General features: G+C 40.9%; 2 protein-coding genes across 3 annotated transcripts in view; one reads left to right on the forward strand and one right to left on the reverse strand.

Moving 5' to 3' along the window:
- SMAP1 (small ArfGAP 1) overlaps window positions 1–16,691 on the forward strand; it is a 94,578-nt gene extending 77,887 nt beyond the window's left edge. For both annotated transcript variants that reach the window (XM_042810710.1, XM_042810719.1), the window contains 4 exons: window positions 1,261–1,391; window positions 12,436–12,604; window positions 13,185–13,513; window positions 15,716–16,691. In XM_042810710.1, the coding sequence (XP_042666644.1) occupies window positions 1,261–1,391; window positions 12,436–12,604; window positions 13,185–13,513; window positions 15,716–15,850 (764 nt within the window). In that variant the 3' untranslated portion in view covers window positions 15,851–16,691. The remainder of the gene's footprint in view (window positions 1–1,260; window positions 1,392–12,435; window positions 12,605–13,184; window positions 13,514–15,715) is intronic.
- A 131-nt stretch (window positions 16,692–16,822) lies between these two features.
- B3GAT2 (beta-1,3-glucuronyltransferase 2) overlaps window positions 16,823–19,345 on the reverse strand; it is a 41,074-nt gene continuing 38,551 nt past the window's right edge. The window contains exons 4-5 of the mRNA XM_042824530.1: window positions 17,334–17,482; window positions 16,823–17,259 (exon numbers count right to left, since the gene is read on the reverse strand). Coding sequence (XP_042680464.1) covers window positions 17,173–17,259; window positions 17,334–17,482 — 236 coding nt within the window. The 3' untranslated portion in view covers window positions 16,823–17,172. The remainder of the gene's footprint in view (window positions 17,260–17,333; window positions 17,483–19,345) is intronic.

Genomic DNA, 19,345 nt, shown 5'->3' on the forward strand with positions numbered 1-19,345 from the left:
CCCCCCCCCCCCCAATGGGCGAGGGGGGGGGCGGGGGTCATTTTCCATCACAGTGTGGTGGAAGGATAAAATAAGAAGGCATCTCTGAGTGGGGATGTTTTGGACTGATCATTTCAGAATGCAGTGCCTTCTGGTAATGCAGTGCCTTTCAGCTAACAGCTGAAAGTCCTGGCAGATCTTCGGTGATGATTTCCTCAGTCAAGTGATTTCCAGGCTGATGAAGTGTCTGGTGGTGCTGTGAGGCTCCTTTGTTCCAACCTGTCAGTATCCTAGGCTTCCGGGAAGGGCAATCTCCAGCTGCTGGAACTGCAGTGAGTTTACATGTGACTGAGCAAAGTAATGAAAAATGATAATATTCTACATGCAAGCTGACAGATCTCGCTGTAGTCTGCCAGTTAGTTGCATTCTTAAATAGAGAAGTAGAGAAGCAAAGGGAGATCTTACTTCTAAGTAATACATTTACTCTTCCATGTTTTTTCCTTAAATAAAGAATAAATAGAAGTTGTGCTGTGTTTGTTCTTTGCCAGACAGCAAAGAATGCTGCAGTTGTTTCAGAGACAGAATTGTATTACTTTAAATAAATGTTGGTAGATTCTTATGATTTGCTTTTAATTAAACTTTGCATCTCAGCCATGATCTTTACTAATCAGACCACTTCTCTGTTCCAATTAGAGTTCCAGAATGTTTTAGTTACCTCGCATTTGTCTATGCCTCACACTTTTCTCAGTGGTAGTAATGAATGTTTTGTGTGTTATTACTTGGATGTTCGTGCATGGCTGTTACTGATCAACCTCTGCTCTGGAAATAAGTGTTCATCAAACAGTGGAAAATAAGTTCTTACAGCTTAATACAAGAAAGAAGTGACTGTTTTTTTCTGTAATGTTAATCAGCTGTTTTTGAAGGTCCTTGGCGCTTTTTGAAGTTAATAAATGGTGATCTGTATTCTTTGTTTTAAATTTGGAATATACTAGTATGTTAGTCTGTAAATGTATGTGGAAGCTTCTTACAGATATATTTGAAATTAACTACACGTGTGTGGGTGATGTAAAACAAAAATGATAATCAAATCCTTTAATTAGAATCCTAGGTAAGTTAAAATTTACTTTACAGAATCTTTGAATAATGAGAACAATCCTTTGTTAGAAATGGAATATGAGGGTGGTGGTGATGTGGTGGGCAGCTTTAATTATTTTTTATTTATTACTCATAAAAACACCTGCCAGTTTTCATTTTTAAATACAATTTTGTTGTCCTTTCAAGATGGTCCAGCTGAAACATCAGTTGCAAATGGAGGCACTGCTGCTGCTGCCACAGCATTGAATGATGACTTGGATATCTTTGGCCCAATGATCTCTAATCCTTTACCAGCAGCTGCTGTACCTCCCTCTCAGGTAAGTGTTATTTACTTATATCTCTTTGTGTAAGTATGCGTGTGCATGCACATATTTCCCATCAAGAAACTGTTCATGTGGGGATTTAGAGAGAAAAAATACATGCTTCTGTATGCTTGCAGCTAGAGACTCCCGCTGTAATGCCTATATTTTTCTCACCTCTTTGGCTTTCTCTGGTACTTGGATGTAGGACTGGAAGGTACTCTGGTCTTCTTTTTTGATTCCTCCTGATTAGTCAGCTGAATTATTTTCTCTTCTCTCCTTGTTTGATGGTAGTCATAGTTTCTTCTAGTTTATATTGTCATTTTTTTCTTCTCTCTCTTTTTTTTTTTTTTTTTTTTTTTTTTAAGTATTCTAAATATATTTTTTACTTCTTGTCCTCAGATCACTGAACATTAAGTAATACTTGTTCTGGACTTCTTGCCCCTGCTAATAGCAGGGGGATTGGAACTAGATGATCTTAAACATCCTTTCCAACCCAAACCATTCTATGTTTCTATGATTATTATTGCGTTGTAATACTAATAGGACATACAGCAGATGCTTCTTTCTCAGACTTACTGGAAATTTGAAATCTCAAGTGTCTTATTCAAAATCAAGAATGAATATCTAGAAAATCTAATATTGTTTCTGGGGCTGATCTGGCTTTTGTTTCATCTTGGAAACTTGTATGTCATACCTTCCTCAAAGAAGGGGTAACATAACCCTGCATGTGGCCCACTCCCTTTCATAGAGTGATGACAGTTTGAAAGAGGCCCCGTTGCCCGGTTTGCTGTAGCTAAGAAGGGCAATTTTCAGCCTCAGAGAAATAATGTATTGGTGCTGAACTTGGCTGATACAGATGAGAACACACTTGCACTGACTTTCGTCCTCAGAGCAGCTTTTGAGAGGAAGGCTTTGCCCCACCTGTGGAGCCCTTTTAAGATAGTTTTTGAGGCTTACACTTGCAGAAGGCTTTCTGTCTTGCCTAGTTGAAATAGGAAGGACCTTATGCATTCTTGAATTTATGGCTTGGGACCTATGATCTGTATTGATTTTTCCTTATCCAGAAGTTCTGATATAAAAAATGGAAGGGATGATAGAAAGTAATTCTAATTCAACTGGCATATCGTAATTTTGTTTCAAGTGTTCAATTTATCACCACGGTCAACTCAAGGCATATTGTCATTGTAGCAAGATTTGACTGTGGTTTTTATTCTTTATCTTTTACTCTCCTCTTACCTACTGGCTGCTGAGGACCAACTTTGTGAAAAATGCTAGGTAGGGACTGAAATCACACCTCTTTTTAAACATGAAAGCTACACATAAGGCAAGCTTCCCTGCGTGCCTTCAGCCACTTGTAAATGATGAGGGAAATGAGTGGTTCGAGTGTGTTAGCTAAGATTGCAAAGGAAATTGTTGGTATGGATTTTCTTGGCTCTTGTGGATGTCTGTGTTCAAAGCGCCAGAAAGAACACTAAGTGCAGGTTGTCCTACTATTCTACTGCCTTATGTCAAAATTGATCTAGATAAATCCACCTATAGAGCTAGATGTGAAAAGCAGTAAGCCATTTCCAGCTTCACTGAGCTGTTTAATGTATCCAATTTTGTTGTAGATTGGGTAAATTGAAATCTAGAATCATGAGGTTTCCACTCAACCCTGTAATAAACGGACCAGTGATAGTAACGCATATAGTGGAAAAGATTGACTTCTGGTTTTCACTTTTTCCTGCCTTTCTGATACTGAAAGTGGTTTTCTCTGAGTGTAGTTACTGTTGGTTCAGGACAACAGGCTCTGGGGGTGCAGTCCATGTTGCCTAATCAATCTTTTCAGAGAGCTTTCAGAACGTCAGCTTTCTCTTGATTTGATTCTGTGAGCAAGTGATGTGACCTGGCTAAACAAGTGATTTAGCTGTAGAGTACAGGGAATCAAAAAGGTGTTGTGGTTTAACCTGGCCAGCAGCTCAGCACCACCCAGCCAGTCGCTTGTTGACATGATTGTCTGGGTGGTGATGATTGCTCATGGATTAAATAGTGGGATGGCTGCAGTGAACTGAATGGTACGTATCAGTAGTTGAAGGAAACAAATTGTCTAAAATCCTGTGATAAAGATTAGCCCTGGAACTTCTGTGCGTGGGTGAAACGTTCTGAAATGTGTAGTTTATCACTGATTGTGCAAGTTTCGAGAACAGGTATAGCACTAAGTAAATACATTAGGAAGCATTAAAAAAATGGAAAATATTAATCTCAATATTTGGTATCGCCTTGATTGTGTTCTCTAAAGCCTGAACATTACTTGCAGTTAACAAACCAGCCAAGATTTGTGCTGATAATTTGCTTTTTTCTCAGTGCCATAATCAGCAGTGGTGAACAGAACTTTTATCAAAGATACAGCATCATGCAAGATAGAATTCTTGGCTATGTTCCTTTTTTAATCAGTAATCTCAAAGAATATGTAATGTAAACAGATAATTTCCCCAGTTTAGACACAGGAAAATGGAGGTAGCAGGGGGTGATGATTAAATAGGTTGCTTTGCAAACTGGGACAGAGTTAATATTCCTTTTTCTTCTACATCCAAAAAGGTCTTGTAGGTCTGGATGGTGGCACCTGGTCTGGGCACCACTTCAGGAAGGTAGTTGATGGTGCCTCTCATTTGTCAGTGACACGAGTAGTTTGCAATATCTTTCGCTTATGATCCAGATACGAGTTGGATAGGATTCAGAAAAGAGTCAGGAAGATACTAGGGACTGGAAACCATGCTTGGTAATGAGAGATTTTAAGGATTCACTCTGTTTAACTTACTGAAGTAAAGAAGTTATATATGATTATGTTCCTTGATTATTTTCTATGAGAAAACAAGTGGGAAACTGGGGATAAACACAACAGGTTTGTGAACATCAAAAGAGAAGGGAATTTGATGCTGTTCCTCAAATGGATTGGCAAAAACAACACTTAATTGTTCATTGCTCACAGGATTGGTTTTCCTTTTCAGCTTAAGCCTTCAGAATAGGATTTAATATTAGGTTAGGGTTTGTATTCTTGTGGCACGGTGGAGCACAGAGGTGTTCTATTTGAATGTTTTGTTATAAGAATGAAGGGAGGTGATGTCCGAAAACCTTAGGTATCATGACAGCTGATGTAGCCAATACATCATTTTAAATGAAAATAGAAGTATTTATTTTTCATTCTGACTTTTTTAGCTTTCCTTTCAGATGTCTTCATTACAGTCTTCAAAAATACTCCAAATATTTCTTCTTCCTATTCAGTATAGCAGGATACTAATAAAAATGTTGCATTTGTAAAGGACTGGTAAAGAACAATGGGGTTGCATGCTTTTTCTAGAATTTTGCCTATTAGCAAATTTCAGGGGTTTAAAAGTAGCTTAACCAGCTCTTACTGTAAAGCTAGAGAAAGGGTATATGCTAGAAAATGACCAGTTATGCGGTGTTCATGAACAAGAAAAAGGAGAAAATGACGTTTCTGTATTTAGTAAATGTACACTTTTAAAATTGAAGATAAACTGTAAGTATTTGTACAATGTTTTTTGTTACCACACATTGTATAGGAACCAAAGGTGTGCCGTTCTTAGCTGTAATTAACAAATTCCTTAATTATTTTGGACAGATATTAGTTTCAGATTTTGTATGGGTGTAGCTTCCAGCAAAAATGTGATCTTCATTCTTTGCTGAAACTTGGAGGGAAGGGGAGAAGGAGGGAATGGTGAGGTATGAAGTTTGAAAGTACCGATTCACCAAAGCACTGATGCTTTCCCCAGGCAGGATGTTAAAAGCCACTGAGATTACACTTCAGTGTTTTGTTGGTTTTTTTTTGTATGCGTGTTTTGCATTGTACTGGGAGCTGAGAGTTGGTTCAGGGGCTACAAAAATACACTTTGGTACAGATGCTTTCTATTATCACATCTGTTTCTAGACAAACTTTCATTTAAAGCAGTAATATGTTTTAGATAGCTCTATGTTCTCAGATACTCATTTTTCCCAGAGGTGTATGTACCTATGTGACTGCTGCAGATCAGCAGATGAACTTCAGCTTTTCAACAAGCTGTGGTGATGAGAATGTTTCCATGTCCCTAGTTTTTGTGCAAAAAAAATGATTTGTTCAGAAGCTTGCTGTGCTGTGAGTGTTATCTATGTGGGGTCTTACTGGGGAGCTATTGAGCCCTATTTTTATGTGATCCATTGAGTTGTTTATAGCTTCTTCTTGTAGGGGGCGTGGATTGACTCTGTTCATGGTGACTGTAATTGGTTACTGCCAAGCTTATCAAATCTATTTCTTAATCATAGGAAGTGTTCTTGTTTCCTAATTATTTGTCTGCTTGGATTTGCTCAGTTTATCATCATTGAGACAGACAGAGAGCCTGGGAAGTCTGTGGACGAATGCCAGGATTTGGTGGCAGGCTGGGCATAGGGGTCACATTGAAGCTTCTTATTTAGGTAGTCACCGTACACTTCCACTCAGTATCCAGAGCAGCCATCCTCTGTATTCCCAACTATAAGCATAAATGGAAGCTGCTCAGGTTTGGGAGTTGGTCATTGGAACTCCCCAGTGCTGTACTGCTCCTGGACCTGCTTCACCACATTGTTCAGAATTTGGTGTCAGTGGTGAGATTATGGAACTTAGAAGGGGTTCAGTGATTGGTAAATTATTAAACTATTTGTTTTTGTATCAGTGGCTGCTTGCTTACCTCTTGAAGATGCCAAAGAGAACTTCTGCATAGTTTAGAATTCAAGTTCAGTGTGTTTTAACAGTGGTTAATGCTGGTCCTATGTTCTTTTTTATTCATATGTGTTCAAGTAATTCCAGCAATTCAAATATTGCTGGAATCATTGCACAAGATTTTAATTGTTTTGACATCTCCCAAGTGTTGAATTTCTCCTCTTTGGTGTTGGCCTTTTTTCAGTTTTGGAGCCTCTTTCAGTTTTAAATTCTTGTAACTTCTGATATGAGTCTTGATTTTTCTCACACTGAGTGGCAAGAGTGTGCCACTCAGCTTTCTTTTCTTATATGTTAGATTCTTGATGAAAAATATTGCTTCAAGCTATATGGAGACATTCAGTTGAAACTACTCCCTGTGCTTCTATGGTATTACATCTAAAGAATGCAGTACTTCGGAGAAGATAATGAAGTCTGCAGTATATTGTGATGTCTCTTCCTGGGACGATGGTTTCTGTAATATTGCAATCTGTGCATTTTAAGATGCATTGCACTGTCTTACTTGGCTGCAATATACAAACTAGGATCATCCACGCTCATCTATGTTTCCTAAAGATGTGGTCTAGATAAAGGGGCTTGACAGAGGGAGTGAAAAGTAGAAAGTGTTTGTTCTATAGGAACTGTTTCTGCATGCTAAAAATTTGTAAGCATTAGGAAGTTTCTCCAGACTGCCATAACTGGACCATAGTAACTAAAGATGTACGTTGTGCATTGCAGAAGCCAGAACAAGCTAAAGAATTGCTAAAAAGAGCTGAAATGTAAATATGGTTGATGTTGTTGCAGTACTGGCATCTGCATCACTCTGAGACTGGCGGAAGAGAAAGAATCTAAAACAGCTCTTGAATCATAGAATCATAGAATCACCAAGGTTGGAAAAGACCTAAAAGATCATCCAGTCCAACCGTTCACCTATTCCCAATAGCTCCCACTAAACCATGTCCCTCAACACAACATCCAGCCTTTCCTTGAACACCCCCAGGCCCGGTGACTCCACCACCTCCCTGGGCAGTCCATTCCAGTGCCTGACCACCCTTTCTGAACAGTAATAATTCCTCATGTCCAGCCTGAATCTCCCCTGCCGTAGCTTGAAACCATTCCCTCTGGTCCTATCACTAATGACATGAGAGAAGAAGCCGGCCCCCAGCTCACTACAACCTCCCTTCAGGAAGTTATAGAGAGCAATGAGGTCTCCCCTGAGCCTCCTCTTCTCCAGGCTGAACATTCCCAGCTCCTTCAGCCTCTCCTCATATGGCCTGTGTTCCAGACCCCTCACCAGCTTTGTTGCCCTCCTTTGAACACGTTCCAGGGCCTCAATGTCTTTCTTGCAGTGAGGGGCCCAAAACTGGACACAGTACTCAGTGCTGAATATAGGGGAACAATCACCTCTCTGCTCCTGCTTGCAACACTGTTTCTGATGCAAGCCAGGATGCCATTGGCCTTCTTGGCCACCTGGACAACACTGCTGGCTTATGTTCAGCTGAGCATCAATCAATACCCCCAGGTCCATTTCCTCTACGCAGTCCTCCAGCCACACCGCCCCAAGCCTGTAGCGTTGCCTGGGGTTGTTGTGGCCGAAGTGCAGGACCCAGCATTTGGCCTTGTTGAAACTCATCCTATTGGCTTCAGCCCAGCTCTCCAGCCTGTCCAGATCCCTCTGTAGGGCCTCACTACCCGCAGGCAGATCCACACTTCCAGCCAATTTGGTGTCATCTGCGAATTTACTGAGGGTGCACTCGATGCCCTCATCGAGGTCATCAATAAAGATATTGAAGAGCACAGGCCCCAGCACCGACCCCTGGGGAACGCCACTCACAACCGGTCGCCAGCTGGATTTGACTCCATTCACCACCACTCTCTGTGCCCGGCCCTCCAACCAGCTCCTTACCCAGCCAAGAGTGCACCCATCCAAGCCTCGGGCTGCCAGCTTCTGCAGGAGAATGCTGTGGGAGACAGTGTCAAAGGCTTTGCTGAAGTCTAGGTAGACCACATCAACAGCCTTTCCCTCATCCACCAGATGGGTCACTAGATCATAGGAGATCAGGTTGATCAAACAGGACCTGCCCTTCACGAACCCATGCTGGCTAGGTCTGATCCCCCGGTCACCCTGCACATGCCGCATGATCTCCCTCAAGACAATCTGCTCCATAACCTTCCCTGGCAACGAGGTCAGGCTAACTTACGACCTTTCTTATAAATGGGAGTCACATTGGCAAGCCTCCAGTCTTCTGGGACCTCACCAGTCAACAAGGAGCGCTGACAGATGATGGAAAGCGGCTCGGCTATCACCTCCGCCAGTTCCCTCAGCACTCTCGGGTGGATCTCATCTGGCCCCATCGAGTTGTGGCAGTCCAGCTGGAGCAGTAGGTCTCTGACTGTTTCTTTCAGAATCATAGGGGGGTTAGTGTGCTCCCTGGCCGAGATTACCAGGTCAGAGAGAGGAGTATCCTGAGGATAACTGGTCTGACTTTTAAAGACAGACGTAAAGAAGGCATTCAGAACCTCTGCCTTTTCCTTATCCTCAGTGGTCACATTCCCAGCCTCATCCAGCAAAGAGTGGATATTCTCCTTTGTCCTCCTCTTACTGTTAATGTATTTATAAAAGAGTTTCTTATTCCTTTTCACCCCAGTGGCTAGGTTAAATTCAAGCTGGGCTAATAGTATGCATGCTCACAGAGTTTAGAGTGGAGGTAACAGTGCTAAGAGGCTTACGGTCTGATGGATGAATTATGTAGATGAAGCAAAATAGCACATAATTTGTTTTGGTCTCCAGACAGGTCAGTTGTGTGCTCTGTTCTTAGTTGTTTTGTTTCTCCTAGCCCATTACTGGAAAATGTGAATTTATTAAGGTAAGGAGAAAATTCTGTCCTCTGCCTGGAAAGCTGGGGACAGACAGAGCTTATTTGTGCAACTGCTTTACACAAACAGTCTTTATGGAGAGCAAAGTTAACAAGGATGAAAGGAAAGTTTCAGGATGATCAAAAGGAGTAGCATTTAAAAGAATTTAAGGTGGATGTTGAAAGCTGGTGGAAGGATTCAGCTGAGAGTTAGCTAAAGAACTGAGACAAAAACAGCTGTGTACTTGCTAGACTACAGAAGTATTTGATATGTTCAAAACCTTAGAAACCAAAGCAGCAAGAAAATTCAGTCCTCTTAAACATCTTCATATGATCTGGGTGATGAGGGCAGAGTGCACCCTCAGCAAGTTTGGAGATAACATAAAGCTGGGAGGAGTGGCTGGCACATCAGAAGGCTGCGCTGCCATTCAGAAGAACCTGGACAGGCTGGAGAGCTGGGCTGGCAGAATCCTTATGAGGTTCAACAGAGAGAAGTTCAGAGTCCTGCACCTGGGGAGCAGCAACCCCAGACTACCAGGGCATGCTGGGTGCCACCATCTAGAAAGTGGTCTGGCAGAAAAGGCCTTGGGTGTCCTGGTGGGCACCAAGGTGAACTTGAGCCAGCAATGGGCCTGTGCTGCCAAGAAAACTAATGGTATTCTGGAATTCATTAGGTAGAACATTGCCAGCAGGTCTAGGGAGGTAATCCTTCACCTCTGCTCAGCATTGGTAAGGCCACACTGTGAATATTGAGACCAGTTCAGGGCTCCCCAGTACAAGAGAGATGTGGACAGACAGACTAGAGAGAGTCCAGCAGCGGGGCCAGTATGTTGATTTAAGAGACTGTAGCATCTCTGCTATTAGGAGAGGCTGAGAGTCTGGAAAAGAGGAGGCTCAGGGAGATCTCATCTGTGCCCACAAATACCTGAAGGAAGGGTGCAAAGAGGACATAGCCAGGCTCTGCTCAGTGGTACCCAGTGCCAGGACATGAGGCAGTGGGCACAAACTAGAATGCTCGGATCACCAAGAGCACATCTGTGCTGTGTGGGTGATGGAGCATTGGCACACACTGCCCAGAGACATTGTGGAATCTCCTCCTCAGAGATTTCCAAAGGCCATCTGGACTGCTACAGCTGTCAGACCAACTTAAAATATTCAGGACACCATGGACTTTATTTATTATTTTGTAATATTTAGGGAATTTAAAGCCAAAATCAAAATATTAATTTTTAGTCTCCTGTGTTAACCTAAACTTCTGCTGTCAGCCATGTGCAGTTATTATGGCAGATGGTAAATGTGATGGATTCAACCACCATATTTATGGCTCTGGCACATATGGCTGATATTTTATGGTAGAAATTTCCTTTTCTTAGGTATTACGCTTTACAGGTAATAAATAAGCTGTCAGTGATTAAACCAATGTATGTTTGAACGTGAAACATATTTGAGATAAATGCTAGTAATAAGCGGTAAGTTCCACTACACGCTGCTGAGCTGTTTCGTATTTCCTAACTACCTGATGAGCGTTGAGCTTTGGTGTAGTGATGGAGGGCATTGCACACAGCTTTTCTTAAGGGCATAATGTTGTTTGTATTCAAGACATACTTTCACAGTGTCTTGGATAGCATGAGAATAGGAGGCATGTGAAAATCATGTCCTTGTTTAAGTTGAATGCCGCCCTCTGTTTCCTTGCCATGCAGTTTGCGTTATCTGCCATTTTTTTAGCTGTTGAACACTTGAGGGAGTGCTTCTTCAGTGCCTTTGAATCTTCCTAAAATAAACTGAATTAACAGATATTAAATGGGCATTTAATCTCGTGACATAAACATGGTAAATGTTTATCATCTGTCCCCTGGGCCTTCAGCTGTCCCTTCTTCTGTGTAAAGTATGTGCAAGTATGATGTGCTTTATTTCACTAATGCACGTAACAGCATTTCATGTATCCAGAGAAGAACAGTATGATGCTGTTCATTTAGAATAGAAACCAACCACACATGAAAACAGAACAAGGAAAAAAAAAAAAATAAAAACCAGGAAAATAAACCCCACAGACACATCTGCTGTTCTCCCTTCTAGAAAAATCAAACCTCCTCCTTACTGCAGTATGAGCAGCAGAGAGGAGCTGCCTCTTAGCTCACTTCTGCTGTTTCAGTGTCTTTCTCTGAACACATCTGTTGTACAGTGGCTGATGCATTACTAGGAGAATGTATAACAGCTCAGTACTGGGACTTCTGGAAAAAACAAACACAACTACCAAGGGTGGGCTTTTACCTGAATACAAATTGAAATCCATCGCTAGTATTTTCAAACAGATTCTGCCAGAATGACAGTTCTCTCAGTTTGGGCAGGCTTCCTACTAGTCGCTGAAACCAATTGTTTTCAATTTGCAATCAGTATTTTGTCAGTAATAAGCAAGAGGCAGTAGTTTTATGAGCATGTGAACCAGGCCGAGCAGCGAGGCTGTTGCTGTAAGCAGGAGCAGAGGTGTGCTAGAGCAGCTGCGCGTTACGGGGTGGCTTCTGGTCTGACTGCTGTAGGATGGCAGCAGAGGTGGATCTGGCTGTAGAGCCAGGCTCCTCATTGTGGTTTAATGCAAGTAGTTTTCTCCTCTGTTGTTAACCTAAACACCACCATGCCCCTAACTGTGTCCCCAACCAGGTGGCATCGTTTCGGTAGGCCGTAACTCTCCCTGCGCCTCAGGTTAGTTTGGATTGGAAGCTCCCACAGGTAACAAGACTCATTCGTTTCAAGGAATATCACAGGAATTCAATGTATTGCTTCTTTGCCTAAGCACTATGGAAGTATAGGTGTATCAGCAGCAGCCAAATGTTGGATGCAGTTTGGTTATAAAACAAGTTGAACAATAGAGAGCCTGACAGCCTGAGTGTACTGTAGTAGCTCAGTCCTGGCATGCAGTAAGCTGGAGATCATCACGTTTTCTTAATAAAGCAAGTGTGCTTACAGAGCTCTAAGCCAATTACATTGTATTTTAGAAGTTGTTTACTTTATCAGTTGAAATTTTACTTCTGCCTTTTCTCCAAAAATATTATCTCCTTAGCTGAAGTGTCTAAAACACCACATCTTTTGTGTTAGCTCCTCTCTCATTTATTCTGCTTATGAGAGGATTAATGAGATGTGAATTGTAATCTCCTTGTTGATTTCCTAATTATTTTCCATAATCTGGCTATAGCTCAGGATTTTTGCTGCTCACTGATAAAGATGTAGGAGCAGCAGGAAGGAACAATCTGTGTGTAGTCTCTGGAGTTGGTCAGGGCTTTAGTTTGGTTCTGTAACCTCAGCCCAGTGTTCTGTTCTTTCCCTATTGTATATAGTGCTGTCTTAGATGATACTGCATTTTGGTAGATCCTCGTTCACTTAAATTTATTTTCAGTAAATGAATGGGTTTTTGTGTGGTTCTGGGATGAGGAGTGCAGTAAATACTTAATGTAACAATGTTGCTGGTTTCCCTCAGCATTCTGTCCTGACCTTTATTTCCCAGAGCACTTCTGCCAAACCAGCAGCTGCTACCTTGTCTGCAGCAGCAGGAGATCTCGATCTGTTCACTGAGCAAACAACAAAATCAGAAGAGTCGGCAAAGAAACAGCTCTCCAAGGACTCCATCTTGTCACTGTATGGCACAGGAACCATGCAACAGCAGAGTGCACCAGGTAAATCATTTGGCACATGTTTATGATGAAATTCTATTTTATGCTTTGCCCAGCAATACCATCGTCTCCTACAAGTATAAGACAGAGGTGGGGGCACACTGCCATTGTATTCAAATGAACTGTATTTTTACTATTACAAACATGGGAAGATTACTGAAATGTTAATACCAAAGCTATAGAACAAAACAGTGTGTGATTATTTAATCATGTGTGCATGTGACTGACAGATCTGTGAATTCAGCTCCTGCTGCCCAACTCATTGCTTAGGGTCTGAGCCTCTGCAGCAGGCCACTGGGGTGAGTGCAGAGCTGTCAGGTTTGATTTCTGCGGTGTTTGTAGGAAAACAGACTTCTAGTACTTCTAGTGATTAAAGACCCACTTACCTCAGGAATTTGCCAAACTCTCTCTATGGTGGTGAATCCTTTTCCTGTGAGAGATTTTACAGGAACTAAACTAACAGCACTGACATACAGCTGGACAAAGTTATCCTTTAAAATTGTTTTGATGCACCTAATGCTTTTGGGGGGGAGGGAGAAGATCACAAAGCACTTTCCCTGAAGCCTTCCTTTCTCTGATCCAGGTATGTTCATGGGCTCCTCCACTATGCCATTCACCACACAGCCATCGACTCATTTTCAAGGTTTCCCAGCCATGGGAGTTCCTGTGCCTGCAGCCACCGGGATGATGGGAAGCATGATGGGACAATCGGTGCCAGTCATGGGGCAGAGCACAGGGGTGATGGTAGGAATGGGAATGCCCAATGGATTTACTGGTACGACACAAACTGGTGTGATAGGACTTCCTCAGAATGTCGTTGGACCTCAAGGTGGAATGGTGGGACAAATGGTTACTCCGCAGAATAAGTACGGATTGCAACAAAATCAGCAAGCTCAATGGAACCTCACCCAGGTAAATGCTCGTTATTCCCAGATCAGGGTGTTCGAAAAAACACCTCCCTTTCAGATACAAACTGCCTAGCTGTAGGAGGAAAGCTGCAGTGGAGCCAAGTTACAGACTGCTGGACTATGAATTGCTCAGACACGCAAGGAAGAAAATCAATGAAGAAATAAATTAAAGATAACCAATATATAAGCACAGAATAAACTCTGCTGAGGGAGACCAAACTCAGTTTTCTGCTGCTGTAGCCAGTCTCATCCTGGCATCTGAATTAGGTAAAGAAACAGCTTCACTTTAGTTATGCCATGCCAAAGCATAAACACAGCAGTGTAACTAAGAGCAGAATTGAATGGCTCAAGGATGGCTATTAACAATTAATACTTTAATTTCCAAGCTTCAAGATAGATTTCAGTGGAACGTGCAGTTTTCTGCACTGTGATGTGCTACTGTAGATAATTTGCTTAGAGTCATCTATTATTTATCTGTAGCATTTCCACGCTTTTATTTCTTAAACATGTTTAAAAGGTTCTCTAGAAGCATTAATGTATGCTTAGTACTATATTGATACATTAGGAAACATCCTAAAATCATGTAGTTGGGAGCTTATTTTTAAAAAAGTCAACTTGAGCAATGATTTTTTTCCAGATTTTTTCACTAGATGAACCACACAATAATTGCATGCTGCTTACTCTACTGATTCATGAAGTGTACCTTAATGACTTAGCTATACTAATTAAGATTTGTGGTGTGAGCAGTTGTGTGGGTTTTTACATAGATAAAATAGCCTCTCTCTGAAAACACAGACTGTTATCCACTTTGAAAAGTAGTTTCTTAAAGGTGAGAATTTCAAAACATCACATGAAAGATATCTATGGACAGTAGTCCACAGATCTTTTTGAAGGTGCCTAACTTTAAAAAGATCCCATAAATAAAAATCTTGCTTGTTATGTGTATATTAAAAGCTGGCTCATAAGACAAAGTCTTTAACATTTCTGTACTACTTGCATATCAGATAATATTATCATGCTGATATCCCACAGTTGCTAGGGGAAGCATGCTTCAGTTCTAAGGTGGGAGAGCGTGTTTACTTCCCAGAACAGCTTGCTTTATGTACTCTGCTCCTTCAGAATTCTGCTCAAAAGAGATGAAGAACTAGGTGAAGCATTTTTAATCTCCATGTCCAGGCCATGGCTGTCATTACTGCAACCTTTTCACATGTCTGAATGCACACGGTGTTGATTCTGGAATATTACTTTGCAGGTCATTTAACGACTTTTTCACCAGTTGTTTCACAGTTTCCTTTTGTACCCTGGTATTGTGCAATCCTGTTTTCATGAATTCTCATTTTTAGCTAATCAGACTGGTTTTTGGCTTGTCTGCATTTGTGTTTTAGAAGATAACACGCAGTTATTTTAAGATTTTTATGCTGAGCACTGAAATTTACAGCAAATTCATAATGTTTTCTGAGAGCAGAAGTATTTTAGCATCCTCCTTACAATGAACGTGAATTCTGAACTGTTTCCAAATTTTAATTAGTTATCTTTCTTAATTTCATGTGAACTGTTTGACTCATTTTAAAGAAGTCACAGTATCTTGAGTAGCTTCTTTAGCAAAATATGCCTCTATTTATAGAGAGTAGTCAAGTTTATAAGTCTCTGTCATTGGTTGCTGACTAAATGGACAATTAATATAGAACAAAACAAAATGAAATAGTGGTGCAGTCAAGATATTGAGGGCTCCAAAGAAATACTGCTGAAACAAAAACCATCATCTGGAGTTGCAAATGTAGACAAGGCTTTGCTACTTGCTTGGATGTTTCTTTAGTAAAATTGCCAAAATTCTGTTGGTTAGCTCTGAAAGTTGAAAGAGAGCTCCTATCAGCAGAAGTACATCAGGCTCCCTTGTCACAAGCTCTGTGTTCACTACTAGAATTCGCTAGTTGAATGCTGATACAGCCTTCTCATACACCACCAGTCAGCTGCTGTATCACAGCGATCACCTGAACAGAAACTGGATCTAGAAGAGCTGGTGCCCTTAAAAATGTTTAGATGCTTTCCTAGAGTCAGTATTTTTATTTAATGAGAAATACTAGTTTTAGGACAGTATCTTTTAACTGATTTAGCAACTGATTTGCTGGTTTAGGAGGTAGTACTGCTTTCTGGCTAACTGTTGCCTCTCGGCTCCAGTCTCACTGGACTCTTGTATGCTTCACAGATGAATCAGCAGATGGCTGGAATGAACCTCAGCAGCTCCAGCAATGTGATGGGCTTTGGGCAGCCCCCCAGCACAGTGGCGGGATGGACTGGAAGCTCCTCGGGTCAGACTCTCAGCACACAACTGTGGAAATGAACGTTGCAATAGAAGTTTCACCCAGAAGAGCCACCTAACATTCCTTGTCCAAATGCATTTACTTCCGCTGTTCTCTCCATGGACATAGTTTTTCTTTTTCCCAGGCTGTTCAGATTAAGCATATAACTGACTGACCGTGTTGTGGTCTGTATTGATTTAAATTTGATGTAGTGAAAAGCAGATCAAGAACACATTTATATATCACTGGCAACGTTTTCATACAATGCATATGATTTCATAGACCATGTATTTAAGAAGCTGCTTAACCACGTATTGTTTTTTTCCCCTCAAAATTCTAGATCAAATGGTTTGCATTTAAGGGACGTAGCTATCATGTTAGTAATATCCAAAAATATAAACCCCGATCCCCCCCAAAAATTACCCAGTAATCCTGTAGAAGGTACTGTATGAACAAATATTTAATCATATATAAATAGAATGTAAATGTATCACAGCAATGTTTTCTAGTGTATCAAACAAATTTCGTTTCATCATGCATTTCACTGTGACGTTATTATGGTGTGCATAACAGGGAATATGATCATTGAAAGGAAGATAAACCTGGATGTTACTCTAGTCCTACAAATTAATAGTCTATTCTTTTAAAAATGAGCATTTGATCCATTTGAGTTTCCTGTGCTAAAGCACCCAAGCGGGCTCACGAGGCATGTATGCAGTATTAATGCTGAGAACTGGTATGCATACAAGGTAACTTGGTGTGAACAGATCCATCTTTCCTTGCAGAAATATCCAGGTTTATGACAGTGATTGTGTTTACATTTTATGGTGCCTCATAATGATAAAATGTTATTTCCCTATATTAAAAAGATGAATCCGTAAATGATTGTGGGTTTTTATTTCATTATTGCATAACTATTTGACAGCTATTTCTTTAAGTCTGATTTTAATGAAGGAAAGCATTTGGAGGATCTATTTATGCAAATATTTAGATCAACAGTTCATGATTTAAAATCAGTTTATAATTATACCACTAAGCTGGATAAATACAAAAACTGAATGATGATTTTGACAGTATTCCATTGCAGTCATGTTTCGATTGATCGATTGATTGTTTTTACTATGTGGAAACAGCCTTACAGCAAAGGTAAGTGTCAGTTTATTAAGATGAGTTCAGAAGTGCATGCAAACAAGTTAGAACAAAGCACACCCATTTGATTTGCCTAATAGAATATCTGACAACTTTCTTTTGTTTCCACAGAAGTCCACCGGGTGACCAAAAATTCTCACACCTGTAGGCTGTTACAGGGGCTGAATTGGAGCACTTTCCAAACGCATCCGCTGTACTGTGACTCGTCTCAGGATCATACCTCAATGTTGACTGTGTCCAGATGATATTTTGGCTCATTAGCTAGATTGACCTTTTCTGTTCGTGTGTGCCACACGAGAACCTATCAAATAACACTTTGTTAGTACGGTCATCTACAAAGACCATTGAGAGCCTTTTTAGAAAATAAATGGGTACCTTTGTGCAGTTGTTTGCTTTTGGCTCCAGTTCCTCCACTGTTGTTATCTGTTTCAGAAAATCAGATTCTTGCATTCCTGGCTGAGAACCGCGACGCTTGAATACGGCCTTTGGATGTGACAGAATCACCTGAAGGCTCACAGCAAATCCTTGAAGAAAGGAAGAATAAAATGGTTAAGAAAAAACACAGGTTTTTTGTAGGCAAGTTACACTTAACCTACAAAACACCACGCATCTTTTAAAAATGTTGTAAGATTGGTTATATGAGTAGACAGTGTTTGGTAGGATAGGACAGCCCGCATTCTTTTCTTTTACCGTGAAGATGCACTCAGACTTTCAACAGTTCATCAATTTCCTGTCATAAAGAGAATTTTCCTTTCTCCTTCTAATTAAGAAATAAAACTGAATTTTAACTAAAATAAGATGTACGGAATCCACACTGAAAAAGTATTTCTTGGTTTGAGGGTGAGAATCAGAAAAAAAGGATTAGAATGTTACTTAGACAAAGCAACTGTTGACTTTAGAGATTTTTAACATTACTGATGGAGGACAATTCATACATGGTGTATGTTGGCTTTCTACATCCTGTGGCTACTGGGGACTTCTGAACCATTCATCTAAATGGCACCTGCAGGACAGTCTATAGCTGATCCGGGTGTTGCGCAGCACTATCAAAGGATCTCATCAGTGCTTGTTTGCAATGCATTCTCCCTAATAACATGCATTAGGTCCCTCAAAGGGAGCTAAATTGAGAAATCAGTGATTTGAACAAGCTCACCCTTTCTGAAGCAGCTTTTTTGAATCTTCAATTTGCCACTGCTTATAGAAATTTGAAGTTGTTACTCAGCAGGATTCAGTCACGTGTAAAATTCTTTAAGGATGACTCAAAAGTCAGCCTGATAAACTTGTGAAGGAAAATTACGTTTGTATAGCCTTGTGTCTAAGAGCAGGTCTACCAAATAAATGGTGTTTTGTCAGTTCACAGTGGTTCCAGCTGTCCCTTTGCAACAGTTTTGACATCTGTTCCGGAAAACTGCAAGAGTACTTAATTCTGAAGCTAGTATTAAGGTTTTTCTAATTAAAAACTAAAAAAAAAGAGCGTAACTTCCTCTAATAGAGTGTTGGCTGCCCCACCTGTTAGAAGCAGTGCTGCATCCAGCAGTTCTCTGTTAGGCAATGCCCAGGGCTGCCCAGGGAGGTGGTGGAGTCACCAATCCTGGAGGAGATCAAGGAACATTTGGACGTTGTGTTGAGAGACATGGTTTAGTGAGAACTACTGGTGATTGATGGATGGTTGGACTGGGTGATCCTGTGGGCCTTTTCCAACCTTGGAGATTGTATGATTCTATTCTATGATGGTTCTGTTATTGGCTGGCCTTAGCAGGGGCCAGCAGGAAGAATGATGGCAGATTTGGACTTGCCTTCCTCAGTGGGGTTCATCTTCAGCAGACTACAGGCCCTCAATGCTGTCTAGGTCTTTGTCACATGGCTGTGAGGGGCACCAATGTGGGTTCCAAAAATCCTCCCTTTTTCAGGCACGGAATAAAGTCAAATTATTAAGCTGTTGTACATAAGGACATGGAGTACTGCATACTGACTGGCCTGAGGTTTGTTTCCCTAATCAGTGGTCATGCATTCTTTGTGTATCGTTAGGGTTTTCAATAAGTAGCAACTTGAAAAAAAAAAAAGTTCAAGGAGACCTCTCCCTTTGGCTATCTGGTTTTTCAGCACTGCTTTACAACTGCTTCAGTTTCACATATTGACGTATTTATGTAGATAAACTTTCAAAGCACTTGAATGAAAACCATTTTCTAGTGCCAACTTCTAGTTCACTTTATCACAGGCAGAACATTATGGCATCAAAAAGAGGTGAGATGGTGCAGGGCTAACCCTAGTAGCACTAGTTACTTCCCCTAGCAGATAATTATCCCATGGTAGTAGGCCAGTGACAGTAGCTAATTTCACATAATTCCTTGGTGGAAGTAACATCTCCAGTATAGCATAAGCAGACA

The sequence above is a fragment of the Centrocercus urophasianus genome, unplaced genomic scaffold (assembly GCF_019232065.1).
Source record: "Centrocercus urophasianus isolate 14NV4802_14NV808 unplaced genomic scaffold, USGS_Curo_1.0 seq_10, whole genome shotgun sequence".
Lineage (NCBI taxonomy): Eukaryota > Metazoa > Chordata > Aves > Galliformes > Phasianidae > Centrocercus > Centrocercus urophasianus.